The 21,718-nt window shown below is 40.9% G+C and overlaps 1 protein-coding gene across 3 annotated transcripts; it reads right to left on the bottom strand.

Annotated features, from left to right (window-relative positions):
• Positions 1-905: 905 nt before the first annotated feature.
• LOC114839664 lies at positions 906-8,087 on the bottom strand. 3 transcript variants are annotated; one of them, XM_029121845.2, is made up of 5 exons: positions 8,005-8,087; positions 5,329-5,396; positions 4,956-5,162; positions 1,958-2,060; positions 906-1,623 (listed from the first exon to the last, which is right to left on the bottom strand). In XM_029121845.2, the coding sequence occupies exons 1-5, from the start codon at positions 8,012-8,014 to the stop codon at positions 1,379-1,381; spliced, it is 633 nt and encodes a 210-aa protein (XP_028977678.2). In that variant the 5' UTR covers positions 8,015-8,087; the 3' UTR covers positions 906-1,378. The 3 variants fall into 3 exon arrangements, with proteins under 3 accessions (XP_028977678.2, XP_028977679.2, XP_034149863.1); XM_029121846.2 differs by having other exon boundaries at positions 4,974-5,162; XM_034293972.1 differs by lacking the exon at positions 8,005-8,087 and adding an exon at positions 6,387-6,838.
• Between the last annotated feature and the right edge of the window lie 13,631 nt (positions 8,088-21,718).

Raw genomic sequence — 21,718 nt, 5'->3', positions numbered from 1 at the left:
CCTGTCACTAAACTGGTTACGCACATCCACCTTTGCACGGATGATGATCACACACAAACAACTGAGGCGCGCAATTAATATTTTGGTTCAAATAACAATGTTTTTATAACATTAAATAATAAACTCAAACATACAATGTGTCATAATTATTTAGCTTTTTCAATTGAAGTAAACCAAAGTAATCATAAATTTTTTCAAAAGTATCTGTAATCCGATTACAATATCTTTGTTGATAACGTAACTGATTACAGTTACTGTTTTTTTGTAATCTGTAACTCCCCAACTCTGCCTGTTATCCCCTAACAAGTATCTCCCTCTATTGACACTTTAAAAGAAAAACATATGCATGATGAATCCAATTTCAACTGAACTCCATTTCAACTTTAAAGAATGACAAGGACATCAACGGAAATGAACAACCATTATTAACTACACCGTTGTATATTTTATAATACATTACATAGAGAATACAGGACATAGGACTAGCTGTTTAGGTAGCGACAAGGTATCTAACCTTAGCACTCAGGTTATCAATGTCTAACTACCTTCAAAATCAAACATAAATTGCTCAAAAAATAACATTTCCTTTGTCTAACTTCGATAGTTTTGTCCAATATATTTACTACATCATTTTGTACAAAAAAAGATGAATAATGTATAGTAGCTGCCACTGCAGCATCCACAAATAAACTGGAAATAAAGTTAGCCTGATAACTCAGTGTCACCCCTCATCACCTGAGAGATAGGCCTATCCAACTGCCCTAAATGTGACACCAATTAAGACTTTCAGATTTTCATTTGCCAAAATTATCCCCAAAAAAGGACAAACTTTTATCTTGGCACAAACTATACTTATAATGATATCAAGAGAGGAGATTGACCAGAGACGAGATATGGCAAAATTCCGGTATTGGACTTTTTTTTAATAGTCTTTTATTTACAATTATTTTCTACAGCTAGACATTTAAATGGTCACTCTCCTGTATGGATAATTGGGTTTGTTTTTTTAGTTTCATAGTCAGTTGGATTAGTTTTATGAATCCTTTTCCAGATTCAAAACATTTTCTCACACTAGTTAGCCGATTAATGCATCTTAAGTAGTCTCTTAAAAACCCTAAACATTCGTCAGAGAACACTAATAAGGATTTCCCCCTGTGCAGCTTTAAATTCATCCAATTCCTCTGCTTTATTTACTTCTCTTCAGAGTGGGTCATTTATTATATGATCTAGTCTTCAGTATCTTTTTTGAAGCATATGTATGGATTTATTTTTGTCCAGATGGTTTTGTTTCTTTCATTCTCTCTTTCATTACATTTTCTGAGTGAATTAAAAATGCTGTAGATCCTCAAACAGTCTGAACCATTACTGGAGTTCTTTTCTAGGACTTCTTTGAAGCATTTCTATATTCTTTGTAAACCTTAGACACCGTTGTGGGTGAAAATCCCAGCCGGGCAGCCACTTCAGAGATACTGGAACCGGCGTAACTTGCACCGATAATCATCCCACGCTCAAAATCACTTAGGGTACTCGTTTCCCCTGTTCTTGTGTCCAACTGAACAGTAACTGAAGGCTTCAATGTCTGTCTGCCTGATTTGCATCGCAGGCCACGGCCCTTAGAGTTACCTAAAGAAAGGAGAGAAAAATACACTATTCACAAATGTTCTACATAACTAATGAGTAAACAACTGTAGAAATATTTGACACCACTAGCACAATTTTGACTAAACTTAATGGATGTATCTTGTCATATTAATTTGCCCACGGGTGTCATTCATTGGGAACTACACGTTTATTGTTTCTTTGCTGTTACTTTTTTAGGGGAAACTACATGTTTAAGGTAAATATTCTTTACAGTTAGTTGCAAAAGTGATATTTTAGAAGGGTGGTACTCCTTTATGCCTCACAATAAAAGCAGGAAACAGCACACAAATTTGGCAACCCACCACATGTTACTCACTTTTATTAACAGCACTAGCTTTCCTATCTGTATATGCTGCTTTCTCTGGTTCCACTGATTTCATGTTGCAAGATTCAATCTCACCCTCCTGGTTTTTACAGTCCTGTGAAGCAGAGATGAGGGGTGGATTTAGTTCATCCAAAAAGGATTTTAGCTTCAAGAATTGGCTATATAGTACCTAGTCCCAACACTCAAGCTAGTATCGCTCAAAACAAACATTAGTGAGAAATCTTAAATGTATCCGGTCAAGCATTTTTATGCCTAAATATTACACGCTTAAGTTTAGAGTGTTGCTATACCTTTAACTGTACATCTTTTTAGCAACCCACTTCAAATGCAGACATATAGGGGCAAAAAGTACCAAACTTTAAAGTTAGGTTTGTGGTTTTGGGTACACAGCCTATATTGTAGTTGGAAGGTTGCAGAATGGTCAAAATAATTTGTTGTAAGAAGAAATGTACCCTTAAAGGATTCTCTCTCTAAAACACATCTCCAAGAGTATACTGATTTCACAGTCTGTTAACTCAGGAAGATCTAAATTCATTTCCCCAATAAACTATCCATCCATCCATCATCTTCTGGTTATCCGGGGCCGGGTCGCGGGGGCAGCAGTCTAAGCAGGGATGCCCAGACTTCCCTCTCCCCAGACACTTCCTCCAGCTCTTCCGGGGGGACACCGAGGCGTTCCCAGGCCAGCCCGGAGACATAGTCCCTCCAGCGTGTCCTAGGTCTTCCCCAGGGTCTCCTCCCGGTGGGACGGGTACGGGAACACCTTCCCAGGAAGGCGTTCCGGAGGCATCCGAAACAGATGCCCAAGCCACCTCAGCTGACCCCTCTCGATGTGGAGGAGCAGCGGCTCTACTCCGAGCTCCTCCCAGGTGACCGAGCTTCTCACCCTATCTCTAAGGGATCGCCAGCCACCCTGCGGAGAAAGCTCCTTTCGGCCGCCTGTATCCGGGATCTTGTCCTTTCGGTCATGACCCAAAGCTCATGACCATAGGTGAGAGTAGGAACGTAGATTGACCAGTAAATCGAGAGCTTCGCCTTGCGGCTCAGCTCTTTCTTCACCACGACAGACGATACATCAACCGCATTACTGCAGAAGCTGCACCGATCCGTCTGTCAATCTCCTGTTCCATCCTTCCCTCACTCGTGAACAAGACCCCAAGATACTTAAACTCCTCCACTTGAGGCAGGCACTCTCCACCAACCTGAAGTGGGCAAGCCACCCTTTTCCGACTGAGGACCATGGCCTCGGATTTGGAGGTACTGATTTTCATCCCCACCGCTTCACACTCGGCTGCAAACCGTCCCAGTGCATGCTGAAGGTCCTGGCTTGAAGGGGCCAACATGCACAGGGAACAAGTCTGACTTACTGCCGGCAATGCGGACCAAGCTCCTGCTTCGGTCGTACAGGGACCTGACAGCCCTTAGCAAAGGACCCAGGAACCCATATTCCCGAAGCACGCTCCACAGGATGCCGCGAGGGACACAGTCGAATGCCTTCTCCAAATCCACAAAACACATGTGGATTGATTGGGCAAACTCCCATGAACCCTCCATCACCCTGTAGAGGGTATAGAGCTGGTCCAGTGTTCCACGGCCTGGACGAAAACCACACTGTTCCTCCTGAATCCGAGGTTCTACTATCGGCCGTATTCTCCTCTCCAGAACCCTGGCATAGACTTTCCCGGGGAGGCTGAGAAGTGTGATCCCCCTATAGTTGCAACACACCCTCCGGTCCCCCTTCTTAAAAAGAGGGACCACAACCCCGGTCTGCCATCCCAGAGGCACTGTCCCCGACCGCCACGCGATGTTGCACAGGCGTGTCAACCAAGACAGCCCCACAACATCCAGAGACTTGAGGTACTCAGGGCGGATCTCATCCACCCCCGATGCCTTGCCACAGAGGAGTTTCTTGACCACCTCTGTGACTTCAGCCCGGGTGATGGACGAGTCCACCTCTGAGCCCTCATCCTCTGCTTCCTCAATGTAAGACGTGACGGCGGGATTGAGGAGATCCTCGAAGTACTCCTTCCACCGCCCGACGACATCCCCAGTTGAGGTCAACAGCTGCCCACCTCTACTGTAAACAGCGTTGGTAGGGCACTGTTTCCCTCTCCTGAGGCGCCGGATGGTTTGCCAGAATCTCTTATTGGCCAGCCGATAGTCCTTCTCCATGGCCTCACCAAACTCCTCCCAGGCCCGAGTTTTTGCCTCCACAACCTCCCGGGCTGCTGTCCGCTTGGCCTGTCAGTACCCGTCAGCTGTCTCAGGAGTCCCACAAGCCAACCAGGCCTGATAGGACTCCTTCTTCTGCTTGACGGCATCCCTTACTTCTTGTGTCCACCACCGGGTTCGGGGATTGCCGCTTCGACAGGCACCGAAGACCTTACGGCCACAGCTCCGAGCGGCCGCTTCGACAATGGCGGTGGAGAACATGGTCCCTTCGGACTCAATATCTCCAGCCTCCCTCGGGATCCAGTCGAAGCTCTGCCGGAGGTGGGAGTTAAAAATCTCTCTGACAGGAGACTCGGCCAGACGTTCCCAGCAGACCCTTACAGTACGCTTGGGCCTGCCTAGTCTGTCCAGCTTCCTCCCCCGCCATCGGATCCAACTCACCACCAGGTGGTGATCAGTTGACAGCTCCGCCCCTCTCTTCACCCAAGTGTCCAAGACATACGGCCGCAGGTCAGATAAAACGACAACAAAGTTGATCATCGACCTGCGGCCTAGGATGTCCTGGTGCCACGTGCACTGATGGACACCCTTATGCTTGAACATGGTGTTCGTTATGGACAAACTGTGACTAGCACAGAAGTCCAATAACTGAACACCGCTCTGGTTCAGATCAGGGGGGCCGTTCCTCCCAATCACGCCCCTCCAGGTGTCACTGTCGTTGCCCAATAAACTAATTGAGATGAATGATTAGGGTTGTACTATGGGTAAAAGCTGCAAAAGTAGAGGGGCAATTTTTTTTACAGATGCCTTGTTTCACCTGCACATTATGACTTTCCATCAGAGTGTATGCTTTATCAGAGCGTAATGATGGCACTGTCACTTTCACAACATCCTCATCATCGGAGTTCAGCCAGTCTTCATTCTCTTCCTTCTCCACTGTCATTATACTAACTTCCTCTTTTTTTACTGGCTGAAGGGAGCATTCTTCAGACTGCTCCCTGACTGGGACTGGAGAAGGCAGCATCTGACAGAAAAAAAAACATGAATTCAGTATCATTACATTTTTTGAATCCAATTCAGAGGCAAGAAAATCGATGTTCAAGATGTGTCATGCGATTGTAGTGTAGCGATTTTACTCAATTTAAAGAACACAATAAAATGTGGGGTAAGTTACAAAACTCAGTGTTCACCCAGAGGCTTTCATTTGTCCCATTCTGATCCACTGGATTCATCTTTAGCAGATTATGCGAGTTGTGACCTGTCACAAAATAGTAGACAACAGTAGAAACAATTCACATTAAGACATGCAAATAAATGGACCTTGCAGAAATAATTAACACAGACTTTTGGGAACACCCTACATCAAGGGCACCTGACTGCAGAGAAATGGTGCCACTTCTTAACTATTTTTCATGAAGTCAGGATAAATGTACTACACCTGCCTCCCTAAATCAACCCGGAGTAACTAACGCTTTTCCGGTCTTGTTTGGTAAGGGAAGAAAAGAGTAGCAGTTGTGTTATTGTTTGAATGAAGTGTTGTACTTGTGGCGGGATGATAAAGTTCCCCTTTAAATGGGCAGCTACACTGTATAATTTTGTCCTCCATTAAATAACACGACAATCTTCAGACCCTATTGGACAGAGATGGGAAGTAACGAAGTACAAATACTTCGTTACTGTACTAAGGTAGAATTTTCAGATATTTTTACTTTACTTTACTATTTATTTTTGTGCCGACTTTTTACTTTTACTCCTTACATTTTTAACACAAATATCGGTACTTTCTACTCATTACATTTTACAAAAGTGGCTCGCTACTTTAGTTTCAAATAATTTCACTGGAGTTACAGTTATTATTTTTCGCGTCATCAATACCAAATTCAATCTAATTAGATGGGAATATACGTTGCATTTGAAGCACCACTACATGACGACCCCGCAGATTCGGCAGCATTAATTCGTAGCAAATCATTGCGGCTTGATGGGTAACGTTAGCATAGTATTATGGACGGCGACATTGAAAATGAACAAAACGGAGATCCCAGAGATTCGGCAGACAAGCAGCAAGACACTCCCAATCATCCTTGGCCTTATCTGAGACAGATGTTTGACATAGTAGGCATGAAAAATTACTCCTGGCGAATGTGCTGCAAATTGTGCCAACCGAAACACCATGAACTGCTGGCTTTCAAGAATTCACCATCGAATTTGAAAAAGCACATAGAGGTAAATGCAGCTGGAGACCTACCTGGGGTGCCCAGGTGATACAACGGGATGTACTGAAGTCTTTCCCGGCAGTATGCCGCCTGTCATTGAGGCTTAACACGGTGAGCTCCTGCTCTCCATGGGAAAGCCTTTTTGCTCAAGACTTTTCACCAGTGTGACTTTGTGATTTTATAAAGAAAAGTTTATCATATTTGTTTGTAAATATACTGTATCTAAAAACACACATTTTTTCACTCACTCACTGTCCTACACACAATTATGTTATGACACGGTAAGCATTACAGATGGTGTGTATATCTGTTCTGTACATAATTACGTTATGACACTTACACTATACAGAAGGTCTGTATACCCTAGTTGCTCCCAAGTTCTTTAAGGGATTCAGGACAAATCCATGCACATCTACAGATTTGAAGGCATACATCACCTGCCATTTTTCTTTTGCTGGATGTCTATTTGCATATCAATAAAACATTTTTATAGAATGCACATTGAATTTGTAATTTCTCCAACTTGTATAGCACTTCAACTGTAAAGATTGTGAGCCTGACATTACATTTATTATTATTAGCACTCCATGTTCAAAGATTTACTAGCTGTCAGTTCATTTCTAATACACTGCTGCCATCCGTTAGTTGTACTCTAAAAGTATGCAGAACTTACATGATTCCTTTCAATTTTAAGGGGAAGATTAAAAAAGGAACAGGATCTGTGACTTATCACAGAATCACAATTGAATTCATATCTTGCTACTCAGTCAGAATCTTATTAACCTGGAGTCCCAGTCTCTGTCACAATAATCATATATGTGATGTTTTAGGCCTATTGGCAGACATTCATTTAAAATGTAGACAATGGCATATAAAGAGCCTTTTCTCCATGTCCACTTAAGTTTCTCAGCTTGCACTCTAGTAACATTTGTGGTCCAGGTAGCTTTGCATAAAAAATGGTGGTCATTCGCAAGGCTACTTTTACTTTTATACTTTAAGTACATTTCCAAGCCTGTACTTTGTTACTTTTACTTGAGTAAATAAGTTAAATCAGTACTTCTACTTTTACCAGAGTATTTGTTAACACAAGTATCTGTACTTCTACTTAAGTACAAGAAGTGAGTACTTTTGCCATCTCTGCTATTAGAGTACCCTCAAACCCACGAGCAATGCATTTGAGGCATTTATTTGACCTTGGAAAATGCGTTTACATATGAATAAGAACCATTATCATTGACAATAGTTTTTGAATGAATAAGAGGCTGGTCCGTAGGTAGTTATACGAAGTCGTTACGATACACTCAACCACGGCCACACTACCGTACTAACACATTTTCTAGCTAGCTAGGAGGGCGTATTCTCAAAAAGGGGCTAGTGTTTGCAGGTAGCAGTACCAACGTCACATAAATTTGAGTTTTAATCAAAACACACATTTCAACACACAAAAAATCAAACCCAACAGCCTACATTTCCTACAGGACATTGCGTCTGTTATGCAATCAAATTTACCTTAGTTAGGAGCTGACTGTTTTATATAATTAGCTAGTTCTAACTGGCAAACAGATGGCTAAGTGTAGCCAGCTACACATCCAACTTCTCATCTAAAAACATGAATGGTATTTTCTGACGAAAAATATATGCTGCATTTACCTGTAGCCATTTATTTGTTTGCGTCTCAGGGGTATTTGGTAATATTATTGCAGCTGCACATACGGACAGCGAAAAGACCCAAATACCTCCGAGTGTGAAAATACATAATTTTATCTCCACCTACTGGGCGTATACTAACAACGAATGGTTCTCCCAAAAACCCAAAGAGAACCTGCTTGCAGTGCTCACTGTGGGACGCTTCCGAATCATTAGTTTTTTTTAAATACTGTCTACATATCACGCAACCTGGGTATCTATGCCACTGTAGCAAAATACTGTATATCGTTTCAATAATTATACTAGTATCCTTACAGTATCTCGCCCTATTGATTTATTCTCTCAAAATAGGTCATAAACTCCGTCCATAAGCCTAGCGACAATCAATAACAATCATAAAACACACACTTCTCATTCTTAATTTCCCTTTGAACAAATCAGTCATCCTCAATTCTCAACGCATAGAAGACCATGCAGCAGTGAAGAAACACGTTTTTCCTCAGGGTGCAGCCAGGAGCAGTGAACAGATTCCTCTTCTACCTGCCCTCAGGGACCAGTTCCAGGTGGTTGTCAAGTCGTAGGGACAGCACAGGAGAGCGTTCTGCATGTTTTATGGGTCTCTTTATGGAGGAAACCCACGTGAACATGGGGGGCACATGCAAACCCCAAAGAAAGGGGATCAATAAAAGGCTCATCTTAAGATAAACTAACATAGCTCTGTGTTCTTCATAGCATAATCAAAATGAATAATTAAGTGCTTCATTAAAAACAAAAACTGAGAAAATTGCCAAACGCTTTATTCAGTAAACACAACATATCACAACAATCGTAGTGTTACTACCAAAAGTCATTTCCGGCATTCACAGTACGCCAAATACCCTTGACTATCTGTAATTTCCTCACAAAAAACTCCAGGTCTTCAATGTTGTGAAATACAAACTAGAATAGGTCTGCATTTGTCTTAAGGCGTTGACTTTGAAGAATTAAGGAGGAAGAGTAACTGGCAGAGGCTACACAGCTGTATGGAAAGCTTTGGGTTGAAGAAACAAGTGAGGGAATTCACAGTTTTTCCAAATGCAGCCTTATGCCCTTGCTAAACTCTTTACAAAAACATTTAATAAAGCCGAACACACAGTTATATATAAACAGTTAGCTTATGTTAACCACCGAAAAAAAGTTTATACTACCATAAAACTTCAGGAGCTAACGCTAGCCAACATTTTATTTCGATTACTGAAGGTCCAAAGGAGTCAAAATGAGATATATAAATAATGAAATAAATATTATTTCAAGTGGTGCACGATTTAGATGAAATGTTAAATATTGGGTAAATATTGCAATTATGATTTGCTATTTTAAAACACTTGGGTGTAAACAGCATATATAACCCAATTTGGTCAAATCTTTTAGCTTCAGTAACAAACAAATCTAATAATAAGGACAGGTAAGATGTAACCTATTTCTACATGAGGCTGTATTCAGGTAAATCTGAATAGCATTTACTTCACCTAAACATTTTACATTTATGAGCATTAGACCACAATAACAGGATTTTTTCAGATTAAAATCAAATGGTTTTGTAGCCGCTGATCCATTTTTTAAAACTGACTATATCTTCCATGAGCTACAGGGCCTTAAGCTTGTGTGGCTCATCGTTTTTCCGTAATTACCTGTAATGCCCTAACAAGTATCTCCCTCTATGACACTTTACAAGAAAAAAATATGCATGATGAATCCAATTTCCACTGAGCTCCATTTCAACTTTAAAGAATGACAAGTGCATCAACAGAAATGAACAACCATTATTAACTACAGTGTTGAATATTTTATAATACATTACTGAGAGAATACAGGACATAGGACTAGTTGTTTAGGTATCTACAAGGTATCTAACCTTAGCATTCAGGTTATCAATGTCTAACTACCTTCAAAATCAAACATAAATTGCTCAAAAAATGTGAGTCTTGTCTTTACAATTATTTTCTACAGCTAGGCATTTAAATGGTCACTCTCCTATATGGACAATTGGGTTTGTTTTTTTAGTTTCATAGTCAGTTGGATTAGTTTTATGAATCCTTTTCCAGATTCAAAACATTTTCTCACACTAGTTAGCCGATTAATGCATCTTAAGTAGTCTCTTAAAAGCCTAAACATTCGTCAAACAGAACACTAATAAGGCTTTCCCCTGTGCAGTTTTAAATTCATCCAATTCCTCTGCTTTATTTACTTCTCTTCAGAGTGGGTCATTTATTATATGATCTAGTCTTCAGTATTTTTTTTACACCCAGAGCATTTATATGGATTTATTTTTGTCCAGATGGTTTTGTCTTGGGAATTCTTTCTTTCATTAAATTTTCTGAGTTAATTAAAAATCCTGTAGATCCTCAAACAGTCTGCACCATTACAATAGTTATTTTCTAGGACTTCTTTGATGCATCTATATATTCTTTGTAAACCTTAGACACCGTTGTGGGTGAAAATCCCAGCCGGGCAGCCACTTCAGAGATACTGGAACCGGCATACCTTGCACCGATAATCATCCCACGCTCAAAATCACTTAGGGTATTCGTTTTGCCCGTTCTAGTGTCCAACTGAACAGTAACTGAAGGCTTCAATGTCTGTCTGCCTGATTTGCATTGCAGGCCACGGCCCTTTGAGTTACCTAAAGAAAGGAGAGAAAAACATAATATTCACGGATGTTCTACATATCTAATGAGTAAAGAACTGTAGAAATATTTGACACCACTAGCACACTTTTGACTAAACTTAATGGATGTATCTTGTCATATTAATTTGCCCAAGGGTGTCATTCATTGGGAACTACACATTTATTGTTTCTTTGTTGTTACTTTTTTAGGGGAAACTACATGTTTAAGGTAAATATTCTTTACAGTTAGTTGCAAAAGTGATATTTTAGCATTTTAGAAGGGTGGTACTCTCTTACGTCTCATAATAAAAGCAGGAAACAGCACACAAATTTGGCAACACACCCCATGTTACTCACTTTTATTAACAGCACTAGCTTTCCTATCTGTATTATGTCGTGGAAAACCAAGTCCACAACGACTAAAACAAAAAAGCACTTCAACTCAGGAACTTGTGAATCCAATAGACTTTAATGAAAATCATACAAGAATTTACAGACATTAAAGCCAGGTCCTTCTGCAGATACACCCAAATTCTAAGTCCCGGACCATGGCTTTTTATACACAACCTTCAAACATCACGCCACCTGACCATCCTTTTTGGAAGTCCCCTTAAGGCGGGGTCTACCTCTTGCCCCCTATCTCTTCCTGAGTGTCCTTAGCTTAACTTGAAGATCTCATGGTTCATGTTGAGGTCACACTTTCAGTGAACACAAAAAGCTATACATTTCAGAGCCATAACTGTCTGGACACAGGATGCTGTTCTGCTGAGTTGCACAACTACTCATACACCCCCAAGGAGCGTCAAGACAAGATACCCCAATCTTAATGGCCATGTGTTTCTGAGAGCTTACTGTCTGTGTGTGTGCGTGGGCTGCATCCTTCAAGAACTTATTGTGTGTCTGGATTACTCATTAATATATTTCATTAAAACGTATGATTATGCATGCATATTGATATATTCATAAAACGTGTGATTATATATGCAGTTTATAGAAAAATCCCTCACAATATGCAGCTTTCTCTGGTTCCTCTGATGTCGTGTTGCAATCTTCAATCTCACCCTCCTCGTTTTTACAGTCCTGTGAAGCAGAGATGAGGGGTGGATTCAGTTCATCCAAAAATTATTTTACCTTCAAGAATTGGCTATATACAGTGGGGCAAAAAACTATTAAGTCAGCCACCAATTGTGCAAGTTCTCTCACTTAAAAAGATGCTTAAATATTACAGGCTTAACTTTAGACAGTGTTGCTATATCTATGACTGTTTATCTTTTTAACAACCCACTTAAAATGCAGACATATAGGGGCAAAAAGTACAACATTTTACACAGTCAATAGTTGGAAGGTTGCATGGTCAAAATATTTTTTTGTACGAAGAAACTTACCCTAAAAGATTCTCTCTAAAACACATTTTAAAGAGTATATTTATTTCACACTCTGTTAAAGAAGCACTAATTAGCCAGTGGTTTTTCCAACATTGGGCACATATATTACTATTTTCAGGGTCCCAATTTAGCTAGATTTTACAAAATCTTGAGGCAGTCTAGACAAGACTTACTGAGATGTTAGATAATCTACGATGGATCTCTGTAGACTGTCCAATAGCAATGAAACCGGAAGGGGGACACTGAGTGGTTCGGTCTGTGCACTTTTTTGTCAAAACTTAGGTGAATGGTGTGGCATCTGCATAACCCAATGGTCAAGGCAACTGCATATACAGAGGGGAGAACAAGTATTTGATAAACTCCCGATTTTGCAGGTTTTCCTACTTACAAAGCATGTAGAGGTCTGTCATTTTTATCATAGGTACACTTCAACAGTGAGAGACGGAATCTAAAAATCCAGAAAATCACATTGTATGATTTTTAAAAAATTAATTTGCATTTTATTGCATGACAAGTATTTGATAACTACCAACCACCAAGGCTGGGATGGGCTGCAGGACAATAGGCAAGCAGCTTGGTGAGAAGGCAACAACTGTTGGCGCAATTATTAGAAAATGGAAGAAGTTCAAGATGACGGACAATCTCCCTCGGTCTGGGCCTCCACGCAAGATCTCACCTCGTGGGGCATCAATGATCATGAGGAATGTAAGGGTTCATCCCAGAACTACACGGCAGGACCTGGTCAATGACCTGAAGAGATCTGGGACCACAGTCTCAAAGAAAACCATTAGTAACACACTACGCCGTCATGGATTATAATCCTGCATCGCACGAAAGGTCCCCCTGCTCAAGCCAGCGCATGTCCAGGCCCATCTGAAGTTTGCCAATGACCATCTGGATGATCCAGAGGAGGAATGGGAGAAGGTCATGTGGTCTGATGAGACAAAAATAGAGCTTTTTGGTCTAAACTCCACTCGCTGTGTTTGGAGGAAGAAGAAGGATGAGAACAACCCCAAGAACACCATCCCAACCGTGAAACATGGAGGTGGAAACATCATTCTTTGGGGATGCTTTTCTGCAAAGGGGGTTGACTGCACCGTATTGAGGGGAGGATGGATGGGGCAATGTACCGCGAGATCTTGGCCAACAACCTCCTTCCCTCAGTAAGAGCATTGAAGATGGGTCGTGGCTGGGTCTTCCAGCATGACAACGACCCGAAACACACAGCCAGGGCAACTAAGGAGTGGCTCCGTAAAAAGCATCTCAAGGTCCTGGAGTGGCCTAGCCAGTCTCCAGACTTGAATCCAATAGAAAATCTTTGGAGGGAGCTGAATGTCCGTACTGCCCAGCGATAGCCCTGAAACCTGAAGGATCTGGAGAAGCTCTGTACGGAGGATTGGGCCAAAATCCCTGCTGCAGTGTGCGCAAACCTGGTCAAGACCTACAGGAAATGTATGAGCTTTGTAATTGCAAACAAAGGTTTCTCTACCAAATATTAAGTTCTGCTTTTCTGATGTATCAAATACTTATGTCATGCAATAAAATGCTAATTACTTAAAAATCATAAAATGTGATTTTCTGGATTTTTGTTTTAGATTCCGTCACTCACAGTTGAAGAGTACCTATGATAAAAATACAGACTTCTACATGCTTTGTAAGTGGGAAAACCTGCAAAATCGGCATTGTATCAAATACTTGTTCTCCCCACTGTAACTCAGGAAGATCTAAATGCATTCCCCCATTAAACTAATTGAGATGATTGATTAGGGTTGTACTATGGGTAAAAGCTGCAAAAGTGGGGGGCCAATTTTTTTACAGATGCCTTGTTTCACCTGCACATTATGACTTTCCATCAGAGTGTATGCTTTATCAGAGCGTAATGATGGCACTGTCACTTTCACAACATCCTCATCATCGGAGTTCAGCCAGTCTTCATTCTCTTCCTTCTCCACTGTAATTATGCTATCTTCCTCTTGTTTTACTAGCTGAAGGGAGCATTCTTCAGACTGCTCTTTGACCAGGACTGGAGAAGGCAGCACCTGATAGAAAAAAAAAACATGAATTCAGTATCATTCAATTTTGTGATATCCAATTCAGAGGCAAGAAAGTCGATGTTCAAGATGCGTCATGCGAATGTAGTGGAAACCACACAATGTCCATCTTGTCAAATCTTTCAAGAGGTTTCCACAGACACATATGTGCAGGAGACTAGCCCTTTCTAAATGTCATGCTTGATTCTTTAACTCCTGGAAATGCTTTGCCACCCTCGCCTCACTTTTCCAGTGAGCTAGAAGGCCCCTACCTGCCACAAGGAGTTGCTATAGTGTTTCACCAATTGTGTCACAGAGGCTCTTTGCTTTTCCCAAACTCCTGTTCCTCTGGTCAAATGTTTATAAATCAACCTGCTGCCTTGGACCATCAGATTTGACCATTTGAAATAATTCGTTTTTTGGATCTGCATTTTTGTACATTTCTTTGTACATTTTTGTACTAAACAAAGATTTCTGTTTGTTTTTCAATTGAATTGTTCACATTATAGGTCTCATTAAAGGAGGAAAAAGTTCTGTAATGATTTATCTTTGTCACATTATTTTACATCACAAGAACCTGGCATTTTACATCACAAGAACCTGGCATGTGTAGACTTTATATCCACTGTATCTCTGACTATTAGAGGTCAAAAAGTAAGCCTTCATTGGCAAGTGATGGGCTCTTTCTGAACTAGTTGTAGCCTACTAATAATACACATTTTGCTGGTGTAGATGAAGACCAGAATGACTAATTTAGCATAAAGAATACCTGTTATGTTATCATCGCTCTGCATTGTTTTGGTGGAAGATCTTGGCTGAGCCTGAGGCTGTGGGTAGTCTGTGATGGAGGCTTTGACAAGGGGGGAATTTGGTGAATTTAGGGTCAAGATAGCTTAGCCTTATGAGTGTGCTTTATTTGTCAGGGCATCAAGGCCAATTTTTTTTTTTTAAGGAAAGTGGCAATAAGAAAATTATTGTATTCTTGTATGTTGTATAATATTTATATAGCAAAATTGATCGTTGTGGATACCAGTGTTTTGTAATTTCTGTAAATGTGAATTTGGGCATAAAATAAATACATTTTATTTCTGATGATGCATCAAATTCCAATGAATGCAAATGTAATCATACAAAGATTTTTTCACATATTTTAATTAAAAAAGACAATCACAAATCCAATCACAACTAATAGAAAACAATTGTAATGTTATTTAGAAATAAATACACATTCTCTTTTGGTAAATGTACACTATATAATGTCTGGACATAAATGTAATAAGTTATGTTTTACACTTTATCAACAAAATTGCAACAGACAATGATTAATAAATCAATCAATAAAAAATGCAACAAAAGAAAAAAAACATCTCAGGCTTCTCAGACAATGCCAAGTTCCAGCTTACTTAAGCAAAAGCTTACTTCTTAAGCAACAACGGAAACAAAATAATCTCTGCTTTCTAACAGCTTAGTCTGATCCTATTTTCATCTATAATGTGAGCTAAAGAGCCTCTTACTGTCTGTACTGGTGCATGGAGCAGATTTTTGTACCACTGGTGCCAACTAGGGGAAATGGCTATGTTTAGCGATCCAGAATCTTATTGCGCTGATGTCTGAATGGTGTGTACGAGGAATGCATGTACTGATTGCACTACTGACGTCTTTGGCTGGTCTGGTTTTTTCTCCACCAGAATCTCATTGAACATGTCATGCAGAGAAGATCCTTGTGCCCTGTATATGTCCTTACATAATATTTTCTGCACTGAGTTGTCATTATCACCAGCACAGTGTGTCCCAACTTCAACATCAGCAGGCCTATCCATTATGTGAATGTTTCTCAAGCATATTCCATGCATTTTGTTTTGTGCTTGCAGCACAGACATGGTCCTTATTGCTTTTTTATGCAGATGCCCCAGATGCGCTTCTCTCTTGTTAACTGTTACAGTGGGGGTGGGATCGTGAGCATTTTCTTGACTAGGCCCCAATGCTGTGTGCCGAGTGTTGCGGGAAAATCGATCTACAACCTAAGCAGCAAGTATGTGTTTCTACTGCAGTAAACTTTTCAGTATGTAAAATGTGATATAGCACAGTGTTGCAAAATCTTATTATTGTGTTGCGAGTCTTTGTATTGACATTCCCAATTGTTTCTGCACAGTCTGTAGATGCAAATAGGCTAGCTGGGAATGTTTAAAGTGACCTACTATTTGTTAGGTGCGTGTTCAGCTACAACACTGAAGACAATAACACCTACTGGGCAGTAGAAGTCTGTAATTTATAACTTCAACTGTGAGTGACGGAATCTAAAACAAAAATCCAGAAAGTCACATTGTATGATTTTTAAGTAATTCATTTGCATTTTATTGCATAATAGGCTTACTAGTATCTACTAAATTCCTAGGAATAATCATAAGAATTGAGCAATTGCTAGCGAGACTAAAGAAGAACTTTTCCATGCCAGAAACAGTCGCAATATAACCATATACAGTTTCAGTTAAGGCTTAATATAACGTAACGTTGTTAAGCCAGCAAATATGTTTGTCTATCCTGACCCAAAACGCATGCATGGATACGTACTTCGAAAATCCACCATAAACAGTTGCAATATAACTGTAAACTGTTATATTTCAGGCTTACTATAATGTAGATACTAACGGTTTTAGCCAGCGAAGTTTTCGTCTATAGGGAATAATTCATAATGAGTACTTCGCTTTGCCTGCAAGGAGATACGAACTCGGGACCTATAGTTCACAAGTCCGCTTCTCTAACCACTACACGATTTCACAAGGGGTAGTCAGTCAGTCAGACAGAGACATTCGCTCTTCTTGGCCGGCTCCACTTAAGCGGTCCGGCAAAAAATTCTCTGTGTATCGTGTTCCAACTTCCAACATCCACCGGAGATTGTGAAGATGCCCCAGGAGATGCCAATTATATCTCCGACAGGAAGTGCATGTAGGCGGCTTCGAGACTGTAAACCACAGGTGTCAAACCGGTTCCACGGAGGGCCGAGTGTCTGCAGGTTTTTGCTCTCTCCTTGTACTTGATTGGTTAATTAGGTCACTGATTGGTTAGTTTCTACCCTCACCTGGTTGTGTAGGTATGAACTAGGAACCAATTTATAGGAAAAACCAAAAACCTGCAGACACTCGGCCCTCCGTGGAACCGGTTTGACACCCCTGCTGTAAACAAAGACGAGGGAAGCGGGGTGGACTCCAGGCTAGGCTAATGCTAACCCCACATCGGCCATCACTAGCTAGCCTTTACCTCAAACGGTCACTGGTGAACAAAATGGACGAAATACAACTAAGAATAATCTCACAAAAAAAGATTATGGATTGCAGCGTCATGATTTTCTCAGAAATGTGGCTACACGACAACGTAATCGAGCTGGAAGGCTTCAGAGCTGACCGAATGGCGGAGGATTCCGGTAAGACCAGAGGAGGTGGCCTGTGCATTTATGTGAACAAAGCATGGTGTACAGACTAACATAACCGAGAGTCACTGCTCAACCAATCTGGAGTACCTAATGATTAAGTGCAGGCCTTTTTACTTGCCTCAGGAGTTTACATCTATTGTTGTTACTGCAATCTACAAACCACCAGATGCTAATGCTAAACTGGCAATGGAAGAGCTTCAGGCTGCTATTCAATAAAATCTAAATGTTTCCCAAATTCCCACAAGAAGAGACAATACACTGGACCAGGTGTACACAAACATTCCAAAGGACTATAAAGCCATTCCCCTCCCCCACCTGGGACAGTCTAACCACCTCTCATTGTTCCTACTTCCCAAGTATTTACCCCTCATTAATCGAATGAAGGAATCAGTGAAGTCAGTCAAAGTGCGGCCAGAGGGAGCAGACTCACTAATACAACCACTACAAGAGACCACAACAAATTGAACCCTTCTGTTCCTCACTCAAAACTTTTTTGGAAAGTAAAGATAAAGGTGCAGTGGTCTCTTAATTTTTTCCAGAGCTGTATGTGAGAATGCTGTTCATAGGCTCAGCATTCAACACAGTCATCCCCTCTAGACAAGTCAACAAACTCCATGACCTAGGGATCAGCCCCTCTCTCTGCAACTGGACTCTATACTTCCTAACCAACAGAGTCAGGTTAGACAACTTTACCTCCTCCACAAGGCTGCATGCTGAGCCCCCTCCTGTACTTCCTTTTTACCCACAATTGCATTTCTCTACACAGCTCCAACACCATCGTCAAATCCGCAGACGACACCCCAGTGGTAGGCCTGATCAGTGACAATGACGAGTCAGCCTACAGGGAGGAGGTGAAGTGCCTGGAGGCATGGGGCGCTGAGAACAACCTGGCCCTCAATGAAAAGAAAACCTTGGAGCTCATTGTGGATTACAGGAAATCTAAAGGCTGTAGTCACGCCCCATTTTTATCAATGGCATTGAGATGGAATGTGTGTCCAGCTTCAAATTCCTGAGTGTCCACATCTCCGAGGACTTCTCCTGGTCCCTTAAGACCCTTGTGAACTGCTGAACAATCGAGAGCATTCTACCTAACTGCGCCACATTGTGGTTTGGTGGTTGCTCTGTAGCCGACCAAAAGGCCCTGCAATGGGTGGTGAAAACCACCCAGCACATCACGGGTACCCAGCTCCCAGCCATTGTAGACCTCCTGCGCAAGCAGTGTCGGCACAGGGCGCGAGGTATCACCTGGGACCCTTCACATCCATGCCACAAAATGTTTGCCCGCCTCCCAACAGGCAAGCGGTACAGATCTCTCTGTTCTCGCACCAGCAGGCTCAGGAACTGTTTCTTTCCAACTACTGTAACCCTGCTAGACTCTGTGACCCATCACTAACCATACCCACCCTTAGTACTACTGGACTCTGTCACTACCTTATAAAGTCTGATAAGGAAGTTTTCAGTTGTATTCCTATATTTCATTTGCACATGCCGACTAAAATTGCCTTCATTGCACATTTAGAACTGCCACTGTACTTGCAATTTCAATTGTTACATACACATGCCTATCTCGGGAACCTCATTGCTGCTATCCCTGCATTTCAGTTGCACATGCTACCCTACTCCTTCAATATGCCTCGATTGCAAATTCAGAATGCCATTGAGAATTGCCACTTTAATACTAATTAATACTTGTAAATGTTCTGCCCTCCTCTATTTGCTTTCATTGTACATTTAGAATTGCCATATGTAAAGCATTTGCATTAATTGCACATCTATACATTCAACTTGTACATACATACATATACTAAATACATTTTAAATACTTAACGTAAATACGTACATTTTCTGTCCTCCTCTATTTGCACTTCTTTTTAGATGCAAACTGCTTTTCGTTGTACTGTACTTGTTCAATGACAATGAAGTTGAATCAAATTGAATCTACATACAACAAGGACGTACTTTGCGGATGATGGTGAAATATGTACTGTTTTGTATAGTATGCTACTTTGAAAATCCACAATATAACCGTAAACTGTTTTATTTTAGGCTTACTATAACATAGCTACAGAAGGTTCTAGCCAGCAAAGATTTTGTCTATCCTGAACAAATCCTAATGCATAATTTGTTTTGTCTGCAGTGAGGCTCGAACACTGGTCGCTGGCATGGAAGGCCAGGTCTCTAACCACTACGCTAATTAACATGGGACAGTCAGTAACTCAGGCAGTAAGAGACATTTGTTCTTCTTGGCAGGCTCTGCTCACTAACTTTTCTGAAAAGTTAGTAAGGGTAAAGTTCTAAAACTCTACATTTGAAAAAGAAATGATAGACATGAATGCTTTACAGACTCTCAAATGCACTTCACTCAGCTTCTAAAAAGTTAACAACAAATTGTTCTTAAATTATGTTAACTGCAACTCTGTAACTTGTGGAAAGCTGTAACAACTAACACATAATGGAAAACCCTTCACAGACAATGTTTCTACTACATGTCTGTGGGTTATCTAAATTATATTCCACCTAGACTGGACCAAACCTATAGATTTCCAGCAGAAGAGACTGATTTGATATGTAACACACTGGACATTGTAACTGGGCTTGGAGTGCAGAAGAGCTACAAACCTTTACTTTGAGATCTGCTATATTTTTACATCCACCTTCTTGCTTTGGGACTCCATGTGTGTCTGAGATTGGGACGATGGAGATCTCTTTTTCATTTGGGTTCTTCTTTTGAGAAACATGGGATGTATCAACTCCTACTGACACAGCTGACCCTGGGCTCGTCTTAATCTCACATTGTGATTCATCTATAAACTTGCTCCAATCCAATGGCTGATCCTAGAACAACCCATGGTTGGAATTAGCAGAGTGAATGAATTTTACTCAATTTAAAGAACGCAATAAAATGTGGGGTAAGTTACAAAACTCACAGTGTTCACCCAGAGGCTTTCATTTGTCCCATACTGATCATCTGGATCCATATTTAGCAGATGACACGAGTTGTGACCTGTCACAAAATAGAAGACAACAATAGAAAAAATTCACATTAAGACATGCAAATAAATGGACCTTGCAGAAATAATTAACAGACTTTTGGGAACACCCTAAATCAGGGAACCCGACTGCCACCTCGTAACCCCTTTTCTAGATTTTTTCAAGTCAGGATAAATGTACTTAAATAGGGGTGGGGGAAAACCAAATTGATTAAGTATAGTATCACAATTTATTTCCCCATAAAAATAGTATCGAAAACCAAGTATAATTTTTTTTATGCCAAATGTGGATAGATTTTGACATTGGCGTGTAGAAAATGTATTTTCCCAGCCACAATGGCAGGTCACACAGGGTTTTATTTAACGCAAGTGTTTCTCTCATTAGCGGCTCCAGGAATTTGAGTGTGGGAGCTAAGACTGGGCTAGTTTGAGGCCAATAGGTGATGATCTCCAGGGCACGATCACTTGCGTACTGTGGTTTGACGCGCGTCTCATCAATGATCAGTTGCTCAATGCATGGCTGTAGGCTCAACACGTGTCGGGCAGCCAGTCGACAGATGGCCGCTGACTCAATGGGTTCCTCAATCTTTCTTGGGGGTGCCAGGCTTATTGTGCCAAGGGGGGGGCTTTTAGAAGTAACAAACAATTACTTATGATTGTGAAGTTTCAATAGATGCAACACATTCCTTTATTGTTTTCGCCAAGTTCCATTAAATAGGACCGGGTGTATGTTTTTTTAAGTGGTGCCATGCACACAAACTAACAGGTCACTTGATAACTTACTTTTGACAAGTTCTGGAATGGCAGTGACCAGACTGGGGTAAGAGCAAGAGACAACCCTGTATAAAATAGAGGTTTGGGAACCACTGAAATACATAACTTTTTTTTTTTTTTTTTACAGGACTACTTGTTTTGTAAAATTGGAGATTCTCTCTCTTCCCATTTGTTCACTTATCCATTTACTCTTTTGAATTCCATGTTGTCGAGTGTGACCTAGATGACATTGTCGCCATCTCTCAGGCGCTCTTGTTGACTTTCTCAATCTGCTTGACATGCTGATTACTTAATAACCAGATGATGGCTAACCACATTTTTGGGTGACTTCAACCTTCCAGCATCTGCCTTTGAGACATTTCTTTACAATTATTTTTTCCACTCCTTTCCTCTTTTGACCTCACCCTTTCCTTGTTAACTCCTACTCACAAAGCAGGCCATGCCCTCGATCTAATCTTTAC

The sequence above is a fragment of the Esox lucius genome, chromosome 8 (genome assembly GCF_011004845.1).
Source record: "Esox lucius isolate fEsoLuc1 chromosome 8, fEsoLuc1.pri, whole genome shotgun sequence".
Taxonomy (NCBI): Eukaryota; Metazoa; Chordata; class Actinopteri; order Esociformes; family Esocidae; genus Esox; species Esox lucius.
The sequence above is the reverse complement of the archived record's forward strand: the minus strand, read 5'-3'. Positions and strand labels throughout refer to the sequence as shown.